Below are 22,045 nucleotides of genomic sequence, written 5' to 3' on the forward strand. Positions count from 1 at the left end.
GTTTACTGAGGAGAAAATCGTGGTTGTTCAAGAGATAAGGGAAATAAGTGGAGATGTTTTAGAGGACATTCATATTACCAGGGAGGAGGTGTTTGCAGCCTTGCAGCGCATTTAGGTGGATAAATCCTCAAGGCCTGACTGAGTGCATCCTCAGACTTTGTGAGAAGCTAGAGAAGAAATTGCGGAGATATTTGCTTCATCATTAGCCACTGGTGAAGTTCCCGAAGACTGAAAGGTAGCTAATGTCGTTCCGTTGTTTAAGAAGAGTAGCAAGGACAAGCCAGAGAACCACTGGCCAGTCAGCCTGACATCAGTGGTGGGGAAGTTACTGGAGGGAATTTTGAGGGACAGGATCTAACAACATTTGGATAGACAAAGTCTGATTAGGAGGAGTCAGCATTGGCTTTGTGCATGGAAAGTTGTGCTTGATGAAACTTTGAGTTTTTTGAAGAGGCAACCAAAGGATAGATAAGGGTAGGGCAGTGGGTGTTGTCTATTTGGACTTTAACAAGGCTGTCGAAAAGGTCCCACATGGTAGGCTGGTCTGGAAGATTAGGTCCCACTGAATCCAGGGAGAGTTAGTTAGGTGGATTCAAGGTTGGCTCTGAGGTAGGAAGCAGAGGATGGTGGTCGAAGGTTTTTTCTCAGAGTGGAGGCCAGTGACTAGCGGTGTGCCGCAGGGGTTGGTGTTGGGACCCTTGTATTCCATCATTTATATAAGTGATTTGGATGTGAATGCATAAGGCTTGATCAGTAAGTTTGTGGATGACACAAAATTAGGAAGTGTTGTTGATAGTGAAGAAGGTTATCGTAGATTAAAGGAGGATCTTGATCGGTTAGGGAAGTGGGCTAAGGAGTGGCAAATGGATTTCAATACAGAAAACTGTGAGGTGATGCATTTTGGAAAGTCAATCCAGGGTAGGACTTACTCAATGAATAGTAGGGCCCCAGGGAGTGTAATGGAACAGTGAGGCCTAGGAGTACAAGTGCATAGTTCGTTGAAAGTGGTGTCACAGGTAGATAGTGGTGAAAAAGGTGTTTAGCCTACTGGCCTTCATCAGTCAGGGCTTTGAGTATAGGAGCTGGGACATTACGTTGCAGTTGTGTAAGTCGTTGGTGAGGCCACACTTGGAGTACTGTGTACAGTTTTGGTCACCCTGTTCTAGGAAAGATGTGGTTAAACTGGGAAGAGAGCAGAAAAGATTTACGAGGATGTTGCCAGGACCAGAGGGCCTGGGTTATAGGGAGAGGTTGGCCAGGCTAGGTCTTTATTACTTGGAACGTAGGAGAATGAGGGGCGACCTTATAGAAATGTTTAAAATTATGAGAGGCATAGGTAAGGTGGATTGTTGCAGTCTTTTCCCCAGGGTTGGAGACCCCAAAAGTAGGAAGCATAGATTTAGGGTGAGAGGGGAAAGATTTAAAAGGGACCTGAGGGGCAACTTTTGCACACAGAGGGTGGTGAGTATATGGAACGAGCTGCCAGAGGACATGGTTGAGGCAGGTACAATAGAATCATTTAAGAAGCACTTGGATAGGTACATGGAGGGGTGGGGATTGGAGGGATATGGGCCGAATGCAGGAAATTGGGATTAACTGGGTGTGCACTGTGTTCGGCATGGCCTCCTGAAGGTCCTGTATCCATGCTGCATTGCTCTATGACTCAATGACTCTAATCCTTCTAAATAAAGGCAATATACCATTTGCCTTTCTGATCATTTGCTGTTGCATCTTGTTAACTTTCAGTTATTCCCCTACGTGGGTGCCCAAATCCCACTGAATATCAACTTCTTTCGGTCACTCTCCATTTAAAACTACTCTGAATTTCTTTTCTTTTTCTTGAGCACAGTGGACAACCTTGTATATTGTACAATGTCCACACTCATTCACTTAAACTGACCACGTCCCCCAGAGCACCTTTGTCGTTCTCACCACCCACACTGCCGTCATGTTTTGTATCATCAGAAAGCTTGTATATATTACACTTGGTCTTGTCAGATAACTCATTGATTTTTAGATTCTGAAAGCTGGGACTACTGCACTGATCCCTGCAGCATCCTAGTAACCCCAACTCAAAATGATCTGTATCTTCCTACTGCTTTCTATCTGTTAACCAATCCTCAATTCAGTTGTCCTTCTATAAGACAGAAATATCCAAATAAAGTGCATACTTTACAGAAGAAAGAATAGTGCTTTGGTAATCAGTAATACTTTACCCTGAACTCACCCCAATTGTCAACAGAATGAAATAATATAAAGAGACAATCAAGAGCTTCTGCACTTTTAGCTAAGTTAATAATTGAAATAGTTTTTGTCAGTTCTTCTGTCAGGCTGGATTTGGGAAACATTTATGTTTATCACTGCTTAAAACCAGGAAGTTTTATGTGTCATGAATATTAGAATCTCATGATTGCATTATAAACTTAAGGTTGAATGCGGATATGATTTTACTTTTTGATAATTGGGACCACTTGGTTTCCATGGGAATGGACCAGGTTCTGATAGCACTGGTATGTGAACTTGGGTTTTAGCAGTATTTTGAATAAAGTTTTCTCTATCTGGAAGGCTTGGGATGGGATGGAAACTCTTTTCTAGGTAGGAAGTTCTGGGAAGGATGGAAATGTAGCTTGGGGCCTTTTGAGCACAGAGTGACTCTGAAGATCTGGTGATAGAAGTGGAGGGGTCTGAGGGACAGGTGGATCCTGAAATGAAATAATAGTGAAGAGGAGAGTTAAGGAGAGTAAATTGGATGTTCCCTTTTTATAATGAAGAAACCTCATGCAATTTATTTCTCTCCCCCCCCCCCCCCCCACCACCTTCTATTTTTGCTGCGTCCAGCCTAAAGAATATTCAATGAAGTAATTGGTACAATGCAAAATCACAACATAGCCATAAGCCAAGAGCTTGTGTTGTTAAGCAAATATCGTAAGCAAATTGGTATTGGTTTATTATTGTACTTGTACCAAGGTATAGAGAAAAACTTGGTCTTGCATACCAATCGTACAGGTCAATTCATTACACAGTGCAGTTACATTGAGTTAGTACAGGGTGCATTGATGTAGTACAGGTAAAAACAATAACAGTACAGAGTAAAGTGTCACAGCTACAGAGAAAGTGCAGTGCAATAAGGTGCAAGGTCACAACAAGGTAGATTGTGTGAAGTCATAGTCCATCTCATTGTATAAGGGAACGATTCAATGGTTTTATCACAGTGGGGTAGAAGCTGTCCTTCAGTCTGGTGGTACGTGCCCTCAGGCTCCTGTATCTTCTACCCGATGGAAGAGGAGAGAAGAGAGAATGTCCTGGGTGGGTGGGGTCTTTGATTATGCTGGCTGCTTCTCCAAGACAACAAGAGATAAAGACAGAGTCCAAAGAGGGGAGGCTGGTGTCCGTGATGCGCTGGGCTGTGTCCACAACACTGTGCAGTTTCTTGTGGTCCTGGGCAGAGCAGTTGCGTAAGCCGTGATACATCCAGATAGGATGCTTTCTATGGTGCATCGGTAAAAGTTGGTGAGAGTCAAAGGGGACAAACCAAATTTCTTTAGCCTCCTGAGGAAGTAGAGGTGCTGGTGAGCTTTCTTGGCCATAGCATCTATGTGATTTGACTAGGACAGGCTGTTGGTAATGTTCACTCCCAGGAACTTGAAGCTCTCAACCCCCTCGACCTCAGCACCATTGATAGACAAATCATCCTAAATGAAAGACCAAAAAGATACTAACGTCAGCAAAGGATTGCCAAGAAAGTCAAGAGATGCAAAATTCATACATTTACAAAGAATATCAATTTTTATAGAGATATTGGAGAGAAGTAGTTGGGAAGAGGAATAAAAGGACGTTATAAATTTGCATGCTAGACATAATGTACACTGAGACATCTACTACTTAAGTACTTTTCATGGAGATAGAAGGCAAAATATCATAGCTAAAAGGGAATCTTAAGAATAAATCAAGTGAGTTTTGAGTACTTTGTGCACATGTAATGCAATTCAGCTAGTTTGGTCTGGATCTTTCGTGCAGATAATTTATGGCCAGATAATTCTACTCATGCCCAGTGACAGCAGGAGGCAAACCATGCACTTCATGGTGTTGCTTGTGCAAATATGAAGCCTTGGGACTGTCATGGGCCATTCACACCTCAGTAGGCCTTGACAGGAGAGTTGAGCCCTGCTTCAGAGTTAGCTAAAGGGAACTGGGCCTTGTGTCGGTCACTGCATTGTCTTGCGGGCACCACCTCCTTTGGGTTGCTTGGTGTTCTCACCATCACCCATGCCCTCACCTGGGTTTCTACTTGCTGTGCACAAACCACGTACAGGCAATAAGTGCGCACACCGGCCTGACTGGCCGAGCCTTTGCAATTTCTAAACCTACCAATTGATTCCAACCCCATTTCTTTTTACATTAACCACTACTCCCATCAGATGGAACTGACTTTGCTTGCCAGACAAAGACAGAGCTTGAGGAGGAAAGGTTTCTTTTCTACTAAGTGTGTAAGGCCTGTTCCATCATGTGCATGTCTTGACCCTTGTGAGTGATTGCATTTCTCCAAGTGGGGTGGGGGCCTCCTGCTAAACTGGTTGGGGATCCCAGCAAAGCAAGTTAATACAAATTAACATAAATTATACATGCACAACAAAATAAACATAACACTAGTGCAAGTTAAGAGAGAGAAAAAGAAGTATAATCCAAGCTAGTGTAGGGATTTTCAGGTTGGTTCACTGATGGCACCGGGAAGAAGCTGTTGTTGAAGCTTGAGGTGTGGGTCTTCAGGCTCCTGTCCATCCTGCCTGATGGCAGCATCAAGAAGAGGTCATGGTCTGGGTGGTGGGGCTCCTCAATGATGGATGTCACCTTCCTGAGACATCGCTTTTTGTAGATGTCCTCGATGGTGGTGAGAGATGTACTCGTGATAGAACTGGCTGAGTCCACCACTCTCCTTAGCCCCTTATGTTCCTGTGCATTGGAGTTTCCACACCAGGCCATGATGAAACCAGTCAGAATACTTTCCACTGTACATCTATGGAGGTTTGTCAGAGCCTTTGATGACATGCTGAATCTTCTTTCAACTTCCAAGGAAGTAAAGACTCTGGTGCACCTTCTTCACGGTTGCATCTATGTCTTGGCTTGGGATAGATCTTTTGAGATGTTGACACCCAGGAATTTGAAGCTGCTCACCCTTTCCACTGCAGACCCTTCAATGAGGACCGGTGCATGTTTGCCTGACTTCCCCTTCCTAAAGTTAACAATGAGTTCCTTGGTTTTGCTGACATTGAGCACAAGGTTGTTGTTATGACACTCAACCAGCTGACCTATCTCACTCCTGTACACTGCCTTGTAACCATTCGTGATTCTGCCAAAAACAATGGTGTCATCAGCAAATTTGTAGATGGTGTTGGAGCTATGCTTAGCCACACAGTTGTAGGTATTGAGAGAGTAGAGCAGGGGGCTAAGCATGCAGCCTTGAGGTGCGCCTGTGTTGATGGTCAGTGAGAAGGCGATGAGGTTTCCGATCCACACTGATTGTGGTCTCCCAGTGAAGAAGTCGAGGATCTAGTTGCAGCGGCCCAGGTTTTGTTGAGGTAAGGTCTCTGTGAGGAGTAATACTACAGATGCAATCTCTGAACGCCTGCATTACAGACAACTACGTGGGATTTAAGGGTTGAAGGAAAAACAGATGAAGTTTTCTCTTCTTGAGTGTGGAGTTATGGTGACCTCCCTAATGCAGCACTGAGTAACACCTGTGTGATGTGGTAGCAATCTGGAAATGTGTGCTGAGGCCAGGAAATCGAAAGTGCTCTTGACTTTCTACAGGCAAAGCAGTCCAGGCACTAGCCTGAGGTCACAGATCTCAGGGAGGACAAGAATGCAGTTTGACTATTGGCCCTTAAAACTAAATAGTTTGCGGAGAAACAGTTAATAAAAGCTGGTTGTTCTGTGAGTACATAAGAACTGTACACTTTTTTCAGAAAAAGATAGAAAATCATACTGGAGAATAATTTTGAGTATTGCCTGATTGATGTCACCCTGGGGAATCTTGCACGTCTATAGCAAACAAAAATACTGCTTAAAAGTGGGAGGTCGAATTTCCCAATGGGTGTAACAATTGTTCTTCTCGTGGCTAAGTGGATTTTTCAGCTGCACAGCACCTTTATTTTTTGGAGCTGTGTGAAGGATTTTCCAGGCGTGTCTTTGTGTTTGGATTGGAAAATGGAAAACCTATTATTTGACAAGAGAGGAATTGAGAAACCAATTAACCACAGTCCTCAGTTTAACAGCTGTTGTTGGGTAGATATCAGAATCCATCATCAGTGGTAGAGTGACTGAAATCTTGGACGAGAATGAGCTGAATTATTACAGTCAGATCATTATTATGGTCTCAGTTCACAAATTCCAATGACGTAAGAATAGCTGTGAAGGCACCTGCCATTGCCTTAGTCAGCACTGCCTTGAACAAAGGCCTTGAGAAACTGAAGCAATAGTTTTGTTGCTGGAGGTTGCATCCTAATTTATCCAGAACCTTAGCAACGTGTAACCATGTAGATGGGCAGAAAGGTTGGCATGGACATGGTGGGCCAAAGGGCCTGGTTGTGTGCTATCCAACTCTGATTCTCGAACTCTATATTTTTACCCCTCGACAATAAAGCTATGACTGAGAAGCTGGACTTGGGTACTTCAAGCATTTCAGGATCCCCCTCACCACTCAGAAGCCCAAGAGTATAGCTGGATAGGTTCCTTCACCTACAAGCAACATTATTTTGGAGACGAGAGGAAAGATGAAGATACAGAACAAAGACCTATTGCATGTCCACTTTAGACTTGATGTACCTTGCCAAGAAGTATTGGGTTCTTGAATTGCCACACCATGACCCTGCATGTGCAATTGCATACAACCATGCATACTGAACACCAAAGAATGGCACTGACTGGCTCTTGAACATCTGCTCCCCCAAATAATAGAAGGGGTACCTCTGTTGCCTGCTTCTCCAATCACGTCCCCATTGCACTCGATCCACATCAGGATAGAAGTCCTGTCAGGATCATGCTCAGATCCAAGTAAACCATTATGGGAGGGACTCCAATGAAAAATATTGCTTAAAAGAGGAGGTCTCAATGGAATTGCAACAAGTCAAACAATCATCTCTCCACAACCCTATGGAACATGTTTACCTTCCACAGACCTTTCGTACAATAAATGGACAGCCCTGTACCAGATGCATAGAATCACAGAAATTTATGGACCAGATAAGGGGTATGTGGATATCCTGTATATTGATAGGAAAACAAACTCAGTTAGTTGTGACCGCAACAAAACTTAAACCATGGAATACATTGTCAAAGATTGCCCTTGTGGCTGGCAGTCATTCAACCACAGTTGATGCCATAACCTGGCCTCAAAACATGGACATTAGTATTCAGGTTATTAGTCCTGCCATTTACGATGTCTTGAATGTTTGAGGATAAAGGAGTGTCCATGGAAATGTACAGACTTGTGTACAGTCTAAGGACACAAGTACAACAGGAGCAGGAGTAGGCCACCTGGCCCCCTCAGCTTGACCCACCATTCAGTATGATCAGGGTTAATCTGCACCAGGTCTCAATTCCTCTTCTCAGTTCCACAAAACCCACAATTCTTGGTTTGTTCAAAAATTTATCTACCTCCCCTTTAATATGTTCATTGATCTAGCCTCAATCATCCTTTGAAGTCGAGAATTCCAGAGATTGACTATCCATTGCAAGAAGAAATTCCTTGTCACCTCAGTTTTCTTTCTCTCAGAAGGCTGTGGATCTTTGGAACTGTCTTCCTCAGAGGTTGTGGGACCTTTGAATATTTTTAAGGCAGAGTTGGATAGATTAAGCAAGGGGGTGAAAGGCTACTGTGAGCAGATGGGAATGTGGCATTGAGGTTGGAATCAAACAGCCTCAATCTTTCTAAATGGTGGAACAGACTTGAGGGGCTGAGTGGTCCATTTGGCTCCTAACTAATTTTGTATGTTCTGCCTCTGCAAAATACTCAACTCACAGGCAGGATAACCATACAAATGTTAGTATCCTTTCCCAAACCAATATCTCTGCTGTTGAGCTCTAAGTTACACTCGGCCAACTCTGCTAGTTGGCTATGTCGCTCACGAGCCCAACAGTAGCCTCCAGAGAGAAATTAACTTCCTCACTGACTTGTGGGAATTCCTGTTCTGTGATCAATCAAAATGGAGACTGAGCTTCTGGGAAAGCAATGAGAGACTTGAGTGCAACTGCAAATCCAACTCCAATACAACCACAACTACATTTTCAAACTCCCTCCCCTCCTCCTGGCTCTGACCAGACCTCCAAGTGCAGGCCCTACCTCCCCTGCACCATCCCAGACTCTGCTTTACTCTTGGTATTACCTGAGATTTCTTTCACACACTCTGTAATGGCGAGTACGAAGTAGCACGTGTCAGTGCCTTTCAGTAGCACCGATGTCTTTGGCCTCGGGAATGATGGACTATTGATGCAGCAGGACCAGCGCCAATGTGGTGTTTGAACTCCATGGATCATGCTCCCCAACTCCAAATTCCACCCTCACCTTGTTCCCAAGTAGATGAACTTCTAGACTACCATGGTTTTTACAGTGGGAATAGTTTATAGGCCCTTATATTTTTCATCAATTTGCTGATTTCTGAAGGTTATGGTCAGGTAAGTTGCAATAATGTTCCTGTGAGGAGCAGTGAAAAACTGACGACAACTTTTGGTTTCCATGGTAACTACACAGCCATCATCTGGAGGTTGGTGTCAGTTTCACATATACTGATGGCAGATGAGAAAGCTTTCTCTCTCCTTGCAATCACAAAATGCAAACCAAAGTGGAATAGATTGGAGACCATTTGAGGAAGAGAGATAATTGAGAGGGGGTGGAGAGACATTGCAGTAGATACATGAGGAAGCAGGTTCTGGATACCATGCAGAAAGAGGGACCAGTTGATATGGTAAAAATGTTATATCCCAGAATCAAACCAAGTTCCTGGAGTGTGAGGAATGTTGGAATGGCAAAGGCTGACAAGCTCCTTAAGAAGGAGCCAAATGAACAAAGGTCATTTTATTGCTTTGGTGCATTTCATTCAGGTATTTTGGTGACCAATTTTTCTTTTGCCTGATTAATGGGATAATTGATTGGGATAATGACAGAGCTAAATGTATTCATTTGTTTTATTTTTGCAGAGGAGCTTCTTATCAAAGGGTTTTGAAGTTGTTCAAAAATGGAATCCATTCTCTGAAGCAAAAAGAAGAAAAGATTTGGAATCACTGGTAAGCCTTTGCACAATTCTCATGCAACCCAGAGATTTTCTACCCTGCAGTTCATTCCATGCTTAATTGTCAAGAAATTTTCTTTGCTGATATGCTATCTAGCTTTTAAATAAAAATAAAACATTAAGAGTCTAGAATTTACTACTGCTGTTGCATATTTTCTAGACCATGCTTGTTATAATGGGACAAGAAAGGCACAGTGAATTTTGTCTTCCTAGAAATGAAAGAGTTGTTTAAATTGATCTCACTGTTTACAAGACGTATTGCAGTGGTAGCTGAACAGAATATATAGATCTTGTCTCCCCCTTCACTGTATACATCTAAGGACAAGTCCTGTGCAAAGATCTAACGTGAGAGACCTTTTCTGGGTTACACAGTGCTGAACTGATACTTGAGTTGTAGGCAACTGCCATCAACACACCAGCTACATAATGGAAAGTGAATGCAATCTTCATGTTGGTTTCTTGATTTCTTCTCACCATACCATGTTTTTGTTTAAACAGTTTGTTCTCTGAAAGTCTGTTCTTGCTGTTTCACTTCATATCGTTAATGAAAATTTAACCCCTTTGCATGTTAAAAGTAGCTAGAACTTTCACTGAGTTCATTCCTCAGCAACTCAAAAGTGATGCATTCAGAAATCATCCAAAGGTCATAGCGTTTAATTAAATATGACCTGTGTTAGCAAGGCATCTATTTTATAGGGATAGACAGCTGGGAACTGATATATGGAGTTAATTTGCTTTTTATTTGTTCATTGGGTGTGGACATCACTGGCAATCCAAGCCTAATTGCTCCTGAACTGAGGTAGCATTTAAAAGTCAGCCACGTTGGTAGGTCTGGAGTCATTTATAGGCCAGACTGGGGAATGATTATTGAATTCAATCATTGAAGGACATTGGTGAATCATTTGAGTTCACTATGGCAAGCTGGTGCTTTCATGGTTACAGCTAGTGGGATTTGTTTAATGACTGACATGGTGGGATTTGAAATTGTGTCTCTGGGATCCAGACCTTCTGGCTGCTAATCCAGTAACGACCCCTACACTACAGCACCCAGATTGTAAGGATGGCTGAATCCTATCCATCAGTTTAGGACTGCAACTTGGTTTACTAGCACCAGTCAACTGCAAGAACTGAATTCTTTGTGTTGCATTAAAATAAGTCTCACAGGTGTCTGAAATGCTATGGTTTTGGTATTTCTGCTTTTACAGGAGATTTGAGAGAGTGAGTAATATTTGAGCATTTTTGTTTTGAAGTGAATCTGCACAGTTTTTTAAGAAAGCACCCAGGCTTTAGCACATGAATACACCATCTCTTAGTGATGTTTACAGTCTGTCTAGCACTAAGCTCTCAAGAGGGCAATTTCAACCAAACCCACTCATTGTGAAGCGGGCACAATCAGATCAATTGCGTTTTATTTTCCAATGAATTCAAAGAAATTGTAAACTAAAGACGGGTGTAAAATGAACAATTAATCTGATTCCAAACATATCCCACCAAATGAAGCAAGTTATACCCCTTGTTTTCAGTGCCCTATCAAAACAATCAGATTTCTTATAGCAGGAATTATTTTATTCCTGTCATACTTGCATAAAGTAGGCACTGAGAACATACATTTTGAAGGGAGAGAGGGGAGTGGTCTGTTTAACTTTTACAGGCTCAGTAATAAACCTTGGAATAGGGAAGGATTTATATCCCTGCCCTTCCTCTTCTGTAAGCACCTTGAATATAAGTAAAGAGAGCCATGGGGACAGTTAGACAATCAGCAATGTGGAAAAGAACCCTTGCCAAGGCCGAATAGATTGGAATCAAGTCTGAACTGGAAGTGTTTGAATGAGCCTGCTCTGACAATAATGTGGCATGGTTTTTCTTGTTATTATTGTAGAGGGGCATTCTGTGATAAGGGAAATTGAGACATGCTTTGAGTATAAATTTTGCTTGGAACATTTGCTTGTTTTGTGTAAGATAAAACAACTAAATGGTCTTAACTTGACTGTTTTCGGCTTCTTGGTTGAAGAAACTGGAGAAAACTTTGTATTATATTGTGCAGTTCTAATCTTGGGTGCAGCTATTATTGCACTCCTAGGTTTGTAGTTCTGTCACTGGGTGTTAAATACTTTACACCAAAAGATACGTACAGAAATGAGCAGCATCATTGTATCTAAGACCACTTCAAAACATAAAATTTTTAATGTGTTAACTTGAATGCCAGCAAATTTAAAGCCCCAGTTAAAATCATTGGCAGACTTCTTGTAAGGTGGTGCATCCGGGACTCCTGATACAGGGTCTTGACCTGAAACTTTGACCATCCCTCTGCCTCCACAGATGCTGCTTGATCCACTGAGTTCCTCCAGCATTTTGCTTTTTGCTCCAGATCCCTGTATCTGCAGTCTCTTGTGTCTTTTGGAAGATGATATAGGCTATTAATTAGTTGAACTGAGTCTCTATACAAATTAATAATTTCTTACCATGTTACAATATAATTTCCATAAGCACTGAGCCAGCAATTATTTGCTGACACTTTGCTTCACCTCTCCTCACCACCCATGGCTCAGTAACTACCAATTTATCTCAATAATTCTTTTTTAACATCAAGTAATGGATGACTGAGAACTTCTTCCAATTTAACACTGGCCAGACCAAAGACTTGTACTAGGAATTAGACTTTAGGGATTTTCTATGTGCTAAGTTGATGCTGCATATAGCAATGATGCCAGTTTGGAAGCCACAAGTACAGCTGTGAAATTGGGACAACCTTGCTTTAAGAAGTTATTGTTATGGTTTGTAAGAGCATTAAAACCAAACCTGCTCATTTTGCAGATGGCAGCTGCTGCATCTCTTGCATTGTGACCCAGAGGATGTGGGTCATTGCTTTTAAATGAATCCTCACCGTGGAAAGCTGTGGCTGACATGGAGATGGGGAAATCAGGCTGGATTGACAAAGCAGGGGTGGGATTGAAGGGAGACCCTTTCCCTCACCAGCAACACTCCCCCTCTCAAACTGTGCAACCCAGTGATGGTGGGTGGCCCCAAGTTCCCGTAATCTACGGCAGCATTGGGCTCACAGATCAAAGGGTCTGAGCACTGCATCTCTGTTCACAGGAACCTCCATCTTTACAGAGACATGCTGCTGCTGATATTTTTACTAAACAAGTTTGTGGCAGGGTTTTTTGAAAAGAAAAGGGATTGTTGCGGGGAGTACTTGATCAATACTTTCAGTGTGAGGTGCTTATTGTGAGCTAGTTACAAAGGTCCTCGATCATGACGTTTTGATTCAGTTTCTCCATGAAATAATCAAAACCTGATGATTCCAAGCTGAAAGAGTTTCCCATTGTACCAGGACTGATAAATTGTAACTTGACAGTGGGATGGAAGGCTGAAGGAAATAACTGCCCCATGATCAAGTCAGGCCCCAAGTAAAACTGCAGATGCCTCTTCAAAACCTTTCCTGGTAGTGTGTATCCTTGCTTCTGAGGAGCAATGTGAGACCCACTGTGTTAAAGGCAGCATGTAAATATATGGTATTGGTAGGGGCAGTAGCTACAAAGTCCTCTAGTTTCTCATTATTTATGTTGCATTTTAACCCTTGAAGTAGTATTTTAACTGGAGGAATGTACCTCAGTTTTTGTGCATGTCATTTCTAGACCTTCTTATTGCGATTGTTATTCTGTTATATTGCATTAAAATGTTTTCACATGCTGGGAAAATGTCTAAAATATCAAATCAACATGAACAATGATATTCTTAAGCTACCTGCAGCGTACTGTATAGGCTGACTATGTACTTCACATCCTTTATATACTTTACAAAAATAGTAACCCATTCTTCTCTTGCCTGCTTAACAAGGATATTGATTTTCAACTGCGCGCTCTGTGTACCATCCTGGAGCAGGAAGTGCTTCTGCAGGAGGATGTGGAGCTGATTGAACTGCTGGACCCCAGCATCCTGAGCTCAGTACAGGCCCAGCAACAGAGAAATGGCTACCAGCCAACACAGTGGTTGTCCGGAACTCCAAGCATTTGGTATGTTTCCTAGAATTTGTTTCTTGCTCTTTGCAACAGTATGTGTTTTTTCATATATATATATATATTACAAAACTTTACACATCAAGTATCTACTAAAGTGTTTGTAAATGCAGATTATTTGTATGCACGTGAGATTTTTAAAGCCACTTGAGATGGTTTCCTGTTGCCTTTCTTTCTCTGATGTGGGTGGTAACAAAAGAAAAAGGAGGCCACCCACCCCCATGAGGCACAAGTTCCCAATAAGAATATCTGATCAGTATTGAGAGTATTGCTCCAGAGTTTGCTCACCCTTAAGCTGTCTGGAATGGAGTTGCAGAAGTGAAGACCACCATGGAGCTGCTGGAAAGATCATCTGGAAGTAAGTCCCACTAGATGTAAAGACCATGTTCAAATCTCCACACACCAGGGCTTTCCCATTCACCTTCTGACATGGAGACAGAATGCTACCACCGACCAAAACACTCACTCCAAGTAAGATAATGTGGTTCCGTGTTCATGCCTATTAAAGGAGAGAGGGGGAAGCCAGAGGTAGTTCCATATTCTGTTTAGAAAAATAGTTCAAATATCCCACTGAACACTACCTCACCTCTCCTGCTGAATACAGTTGCCCCTTCACTGTTTGCCCTTCCTGCTCACTGCTGTCTTCCAGCACTGGTCTCTCTCCATCCTTCTCAACACCGAACCCAGCCTAATCATCGAATACTAATCTTCACCACAGAGCCCACTCCCAAACCCTATTCTGAATACTGACCCCTATACTCTGAATGTTTTATTCAAGTGTTTATTTATTTTTTTTTATTTCTGGCCCCTTTTCTATTCTTGCTCTTCTCCACTAGGGAAGTCAATCCACTGTTTCACATAGATTCTATTTTACAAAAATGGACCTTTTGCCCAACTTCTCTATGCTGTTGTTTACTACTTTGCATGAACTTTCCTTAGCTCCAATATCTCTTTCCCTCCTGGCCCAACATCCCTCATGACCATACCAATGATCCTTTGAATTGCATCTGTGCTATCTGTATCAGTAGTGTCAAGTGACAGCAAATTCATCTTGTCTTAATTCCTCCTAAATAGTTATTTGGTCTTTTGATAATTTTAAATAGAGTTCAGACTTTTTGGGTCAAGACCCTTCATCAGTCGACTGTCCATTTCCCTCTGTAGATGCTGCCTGACCTGCTGAGCTCCCCCAGCATTTTGTGTGTTGCTCCAGATTTCTAGCATTTGCAGTCTCTCTTGTGTCTCAAAATTATCTTCTGCGTTGCCTTCAAATTTTTAAAAATTTCTTCTAGGTCCCTTTTAATCTATTCTGGCACATACAGTGCTCGTCTTTTCCATGTCCCATTAGAATTTATTTTCTTCGGCCTGTTATCAGCGTGATGAATCTGAGAAACTACGGCTATTGGACAGTTTCAACAACTTCTTGCTATTTTTGTGTGGGGTACTGAATAGATGAAGTTGATATTGGTTTATTATTGTCACTTGTACTGAGGTACAGTGAAAAATTTGTCTTGCATACCGTTCGTACAGATCAATTCATTACGTAGTGCATTGAGATAGTACAGAGTAAAAACAATATCAGAATACAGAGTAAAGTGCCACAGCTACAGGGAAGTGCATTGCAGGTAGACTATAAGATGCAAGGTCATAACAAGGTAGATTGTGAGGTCAAGAGTCCATCTAATCCTATAAGGGAACCGTTCAATAGTCTTATCACAGTGGGATAGAAGCTGCCCTTGCGCCTGGTGGTATGTTCCCTCAGGCTCTTGTATCTTCTGCCTGTTTGTAGAGGAGAGAAGAGAGAATGACCCAGGTGGGTGGGGTCTTTGATTATGCTGGCTGCTTCACCAAGGCAGCGAGAGGTATAGACAGAGTCCATGGAGGGGAGGCTGGTTTCCGTGACGCGCTGGGCTGTGTCCACAACTATCTGCAGTTTCTTGCGGTCCTGGGCAGAGCAGTTGCCATGCCAAGCCGTGATGCATCCAGATAGGATGCTTTCTATGGTGCATCGATAAAAGTTGGTGAGTGTCAAAGGGGACATGCCAAATTTCTTTAGCCTCCTGAGGAAGTAGAAGCACTGGTGAGCTTTCTTGGCCATGGCACCCACGAGGTTGGACCAGGACAGGCAATTGGTGATGTTCACTCCTAGGAACTTGAAGCTCTCAACCCTCTCAACCTCTCACTTGCCCTTTTGTAGCTCTCTTCAGTTGTAATCCTTCATATAACGGTCTCTCTTGCTGCATTCCTGCATGTCTCTGTTTCTCAACTTCACGACATTTTAAACAGCTCATCTGATTAAGTCTGTTTACCACTAAGACTAAGAGTATGTGTCAGGTTCACGACTGATCTGTGTTGAGTTACCTGATTTGAGTCAGACATGCTGGAATTGATTATGAGTGCTCTGAGTAATGTCTCCTTGGAAACTCATTTTACTCCCTTAATTGATATCATACAATGAATGTTGATGAGGTCCAGATTGTGATACTTCTAGACCTGTGGATGACTCTCCTTTTTGAGCAAGAACTTGGGTGACCTTTAAAATTACTCTTTTGACTCTGGGTAATTTTATTTGTTCTGATTGGTATTGGTTTATTATTGTCACTTGTACCGAGGTACAGTGAAAAGCTTGTCTTACAAACTGATCATACAGGTCAATTCATTACACAGTGCAGTTACATTGAGTCAGTACAGAGTGCATTGATGTAGTTCAGGTAAAAACAATAACAGCACAGAGTAAAGTGTCACAGCTACAGAGAAAGTGCAGTGCAATAAGGTGCAAGGTCACAACAAGGTAGATCGTAAGGTCAAAGTCCATCTCATTGTATAAGGGAACTGTTCAATAGTCTTATCACAGTGGGATAGAAGCTGTCCTTGTCTGGTGGTATGTGCCCTCAGGCTCCTGTATCCTCTACCCGATGGAAGAGGAGAGAAGAGAGAATGTCCTGGGTGGGTGGCATCTTTGATTATGCTGGCTACTTCACCAAGACAGCGAGAGGTAAAGACAGAGTCCAAGGAGGGGAGGCTGGTGTCCGTGATGCGCTGGGCTGTGTCTCTGCAGTTTCTTGTGGTCCTGGGCAGAGCAGTTGCTGTACCAAGCCGTGATACATCCAGATAGGATGCTTTCTGTGGTGCATCTGTAAAAGTTGGTGAGAATCAAAGGGGACAAACTGAGTCTGAAGCGTCTTTGATCATTTTACTAAATGAAAGATGCTATGTGAATGCAACTGGTCATTGATACTGTCTAGATTTGCATGAAAAGAATGATTACTTGGACAAGTTGATGTGAAGAGAGTAACACCCCAGAGTGGGATCGTTATCTTCAAGAGAAGCTGAAAATGTGCAGCATTGTAGTAAAAGTACAGATGATTTATTATAAGCAAAAAAGATGGTGGGTGTTTGAGGGCATTTATTTTGTGTCCCACAGAGTCAAAAAAAAAACTTCTAGAGTACTAAGTTTGTGTTTCTTCTTTCATATTAGGGATCTTTCCATATTGGCTGCATTTGCTGGTGTCTTCATCATGACCTCAAACCTGAGTGACGCTTTCCCTTGGGTCATGGTAGGAATGTTTGGGCTTAGTCTTTATATGGTTTTTAGAAGCTTTGGTTTATGGAAAAGAGCCAGGCTTCAGGAATCCATGAGAAAATGCAGCAACTGTCTTGAAAATCTGGTGGCAAATAGCCATGCCTTCTCCAGTCTTGTACGAAAAACCCTGCGACAGATTCAGGAGCTAGAGGTCATTTCAAGAGGATTCATGCTGTGAGTCCCTTTTTATACAGATTTTTATGTTTGTATCTACTCCAATTGATCACTTTTCAGCATATTTTGTTCTGCTTAAAGTTCCTCAATCTTTTGAAATTAAACAGTATCATACTTTTAAGATAAAAATATCGTAATTTTAAGCATATGAGTAGTAGTATAAATGTAGGAAGCATATAAGTGGAATTATCACCATTTAAAGAGTTTTCAGCTAACTAATAAACTGCCTCTTTCAACTTGTGAGTTGTAACTTTGTGCGGTCTGGGGAAATGTCTTTTATCATCTTGCCAAAGAAAGCAAGGATACAATGGTGACTAATCAGTAACATAAAGTAGCACACCTCGAGTATTGCCTGTATCATGGTTGGCTGCTTGCCAAATGTTGGTGTTGTATCCTGTAGTAAACTACATAATTTTTGGACAGTCCAATATGGCTGTATGAGATAAATGCAGACAAAGTCCCCAAACTTGTTGATATGAATTGATCTAATAAAATCAGGAGAACAAATTACTAAATGGAAAAGACAATTAAGAAGATCTTCTTACTATTTTCTTTTATATTTCCATTCATATTTTGAATTGCATGTACTTTATTCATATTCTAAAATTTTCTAATCTTAACCCTATATTCTGAATTGGGAATTCCAGTGTTAATAACACCAGGCACAATTCGTATGCTGTAAATTACAAGGGCAGCATGGTGGTACATCGGTTAGTGTTCCCACCTCACAGCTCCGGGGACCTGGGTTCAATCCTGACCTTGGCTGCTGTCTTTGTGGAGTTTGCATGTTCTTCCTGTCGGAGATTAGCGTTGCCCTCTGGGTGCTTCAGTTTCTTCCTGCGTCCTCATGTCACTGGTAGTTCATTAGCTACTGTAAAATACCCCTTAGTGTAGGTTAATGACAAAAAGAATCAAAAGGGAGTTGATGGGCATTTGTGAGAGAGAGAGAAGTTCATGGGTACGGTGAAATGTGTCTAAAGGGATTGCTGAAGTAGGAGCTAGGGTGGGCACAATGGGCTGAGTGGCCTCTATTATTGTAAGTATAATATATGCCATTTAGAAGCTATAATAACTCTATTCTCTATATTTTAATTTTCCATTTAAATACCTTTAAAATGAGTTTCTGATTCTGACAAGTATGTATATGAGTTTAATTAATTATTCGTTCAATGGGAGCGTTTAAAAAAGGCAAGGCATCACAAATAGACCTTTAATGCTAGTGAGGCTTGTAAAGAGATCTGCACAGTAGTTAAAGTCAATGGTTTGTTTTCCAGGGTAACAGCTGCATGCCCTGCTAGTAAACTGGGAAGCTCCTGGCAACAGCAGGGACAACAGCTAATTGGCTTGAGGAAGGCAGTGTACAATGCAGTGAAATCCACCTATCGGGCTTCTCGAATGGCCACCTGCTATCTGCTCAAGTGATATCCTTTTGTTATGAATGATCTTGCAAGCTCGCTTTATTTAATGCATCAGCAAGTTTAGAGCATTGCACAACAATAGGCCTTTTCTGCTATTCAGTGCTGTTATTGCTTTATATCTAAACTCTATCCACCCGGCATGGCTTCATATCTTTATATACTGATGTTCAGCAGAAATGTACCACTCTCAGATTCAAAGCGCATCTACAATATTTTGTGAAAAAGTGCTTTGCATTTCTACCAGCTTTTGTATTAAGTATTATTTCCAGAATGGCTGAGCACTGATTTTTCAATTAATGTTCCCTTGTCCAGGACTCTGCCACCACCAGGAAAAGGAATTCTGTTATCTCCCTTCAATATCCAAAAAAGTCAGATAATCCTTAACCATTAATCCAACCATGGAATTTTGACATCTGACTCGTGGGGCATGTATAATTAAATTTATTTCCTATTCATCTCATGATCAACACTGGCAAAGCCACACCTTTTGGCTTTCTTGCCTTGAAGGTGGTGTGAGGAGGGCTCTCCTTGCCTGTTTTTGTAGCCTTTAACCATTAGCTACTGACTGTGACAATTTATTTAAATGAGTTAGTTCTTTTACATCTTTCCTGAGCCCAGTCCTAACACACACAAGGACACTTGCAGATGCAAGTCCCCATGCCAACTCTTCATCTGTCTTTAGATTCAATTCTTACAGTGATGTTAAAAAGGCAGTATCATGATGTTGACCCAGTGATGGTGCTTAGAACTACAGTTACAGTTGTTAGCACCAAGAATTGTAGGGACTAGAACTTAGAACATAGAACAGTACAGCACAGCACAGGAACAGGCCCTTTGGCCCACGATGTTGTGCCAAGTGAATTAAACCAATAATTAAATATCTAACTAAACTCTAATCCCTTCTGCCTACACAATGTCCATATCCCCCCATTCTCTGCACATTCATGTGCCTATCTAAGAGCCTTTTAGATGCCTCTATCATATTTACCTCCAGTACCAACCCTGGCAGTGCATTCCAGGCACCCACCACTCTCTGTATATAAAGGTGCCCTCTAGTATTAGACATTTCGACCCTGGGAAAAAGATACCAGTGGTCTAGCTATGCCTCTCATGACCTTATAAACCTCTGTCAGATCTCCCCTCAGCCTCTGCTGCTCCAGAGAAAACAACCCAAGTTTGTCCAACCTCTCCTTGTAACATATGCCCTTTAATCCAAGCAGCATCCTGGTTGGATTCCTCTGCACCCTCTCCAAAGCCTCCACATCCTTCCTGTAATGGGGCGACCAGAACTGAATGCAATACTCCAGATGTGGCCTAACCAGAGTTTTATAAAGCTGCAGCATAACTTCCCGACTTTTGAACTCAATGCCTCAATAAAGGCAAGCATGCCATATGTGGTCTCTACCATCCTATCAACCAGTGCAGCCTCTTTCAGGGAGCTATGGACTTGGACTCCAAGGTCCCTCTGTATATCAGTACTGTTAAGGGTCTTGCCATTAACAGTGTACTGTCCCTTTACATTTGATCTCTCGAAGTGCAACACCTCACATTTGGTCGGATTAAACTCCACCTGCCATTTCACCGCCCATACCTGTGACTGATTTGTATCCTCTAGCAATCTTCTGTACTATCCACAACACCAACAACCTTTGTATTGTCTGCGAATTTACTAACCCACCCATCTATATTTTCGTCTGGGTCATTTATATATATCACAAACAGCAGAGGTCCCAGTACAGGTCCCTGTGGAACACCACTAGTCACAGACCTCCAGCCAGAATAAGTCCCATCGATCACTACCTTGTCTTCTATGGGCATGCCAATTTTGAATCCAAAGGGCTAATTCACCGTGGATCCCATGCATTTTACTCTTCTGGATGAGTCTCCCATGAGGGACCTTGTCAAACACCTTACTAAAATCCATGTAGATGACATCCACAGCTCTACCTTCATCAATCACCTTCGTCATCTCCTCAGAAAAACTCAGTTGTTACTAAGACGTAACTTGCCCCGTACAAAACCATGCTGACTGTCCCTGATTAGGCCATGGTTTTCTAAATGCTCATAAATCCTATCCGGAGCATGCACGGTAGTGTAGCGGTTAGCGTAATGCTATTACAGTGCCAGCAACCCGGCTGCTGTCTGTAAGGAGCTTTGTACGTTCTCCCCGTGACTGCGTGGGTTTCCTCCGGGTGCTCCGGTTTCCTCCCACATTCCAAAAAATAGACGTACGGGTTAGGAGTTGTGGGCCTGCTATGTTGGCGCCGGAAGTGTGGCGACACTTGCGGGCTGCCCCCAGCACATTCTACGCAAAGATGCATTTCACTGTGTTTCGATGTACATGTGACTAATAAAGAAGTCTTATCTAAAACAAATTCCTCTCCAGTAGCTTCCCTACCACTGACATGAGACTTGCTGGTTCACCGGAATCACAAATGTCATTGGAAGAATGGGATTGTAAATGACTCTGTGTCTTAGGTTTTATATTTGATATCATTGAGATCAGTTATGTTGTCACTGCTGTTGGTTAATGTTACAATACTACAAAAGTTTACTATTAATTGTTAATTGACTAGGAAGACCTCAAGGGTAAGACAAAAAATTCAGAGTACTAGACCTGTACAACACTGTGGTTTTCCTATTAGACATTTCTTAACTTATAAGAGTTCAGTGTTCAAGATAGCAGCATGGCCTTGTCAGAGCTCAAACTGCAAGTAGCATTTAAAATGTTTCAAAGCTTGATGCCTTAAGTAGACTTGTAATAAAAGAATACACTCTCGTGTGGAACAGCAGATCAGTTGGAGTGTCCCAACAGTTGTATTTGCTTTGATATGCAGTTCTGTTATTTTATTATTCCTGCTTGGAATTCTTCTTAAAAAAAAGTCTATTTAATCTGAAGATCTTATTTAGCTCTAAGATTTTCTAAAGATTTGCATTAACAATGTTAAGACTTGTGTATAATTGGCTATCAAATTTTATCAAGCATATGAACCATTTGCTTAAAAAAATTCTGCCTCCAAAATTGTGTTTTCTCAATTATAATTTTATAAGAATAGCTTTTCTTAATGTTTTTACCACCTTGTGTTATCAGCACCAGTATCAAGTAGTAATCCCATTTATTTACACTTCACTGGGCTAAGCAAAGAAGTGCTGGAAGCTGATTTATATTGTGGAGCAATACAGCATGGAAGTGGGCCCTTCGGCCCAACTCATCCATGCCGACCATGGTGTCCACCAACCTAATCCCATTTGCCCGCGTTTGGCCCATATCGTTTTAAACCCCTCCTATGGCATCAATTTAAGCTTTAATATTGTGGCTGTAAAGCTTGAAAGAACTTTTTCTTTTTTGAGCTTGATAGCTCCTTAAAGCTCAGCCATAGTGTTTCATGTTACATATAATTGCACTGATTTTCAAAAGGTTCAGGAAGCAAGTTCCAGACCCCTACCGCCCTCTGGGTACTTTTTTTCCCTCATTTCCTCTTTAATCCTTCTATGAGTTGCTTTAAGTCTCTGCCGTTGGTTTTTAACCCTCTGCATAGGGCAAGTGGTTCTTCCTATTTACCCTATTAC

The 22,045-nt window shown here is 41.9% G+C and overlaps 1 protein-coding gene across 1 annotated transcript in view; it reads left to right on the top strand.

Annotated features, from left to right (window-relative positions):
• Nucleotides 1-22,045, top strand: part of vezt (vezatin, adherens junctions transmembrane protein) — an 89,488-nt gene that overhangs the window by 35,638 nt on the left and 31,805 nt on the right. Inside the window, exons 3-6 of the mRNA XM_052034117.1 lie at nucleotides 9,193-9,279; nucleotides 13,125-13,300; nucleotides 16,779-17,057; nucleotides 18,332-18,478. Coding sequence (XP_051890077.1) covers nucleotides 9,193-9,279; nucleotides 13,125-13,300; nucleotides 16,779-17,057; nucleotides 18,332-18,478 — 689 coding nt within the window. The remainder of the gene's footprint in view (nucleotides 1-9,192; nucleotides 9,280-13,124; nucleotides 13,301-16,778; nucleotides 17,058-18,331; nucleotides 18,479-22,045) is intronic.

Source organism: Pristis pectinata, chromosome 19 (assembly GCF_009764475.1).
Source record: "Pristis pectinata isolate sPriPec2 chromosome 19, sPriPec2.1.pri, whole genome shotgun sequence".
Classification (NCBI taxonomy): domain Eukaryota; kingdom Metazoa; phylum Chordata; class Chondrichthyes; order Rhinopristiformes; family Pristidae; genus Pristis; species Pristis pectinata.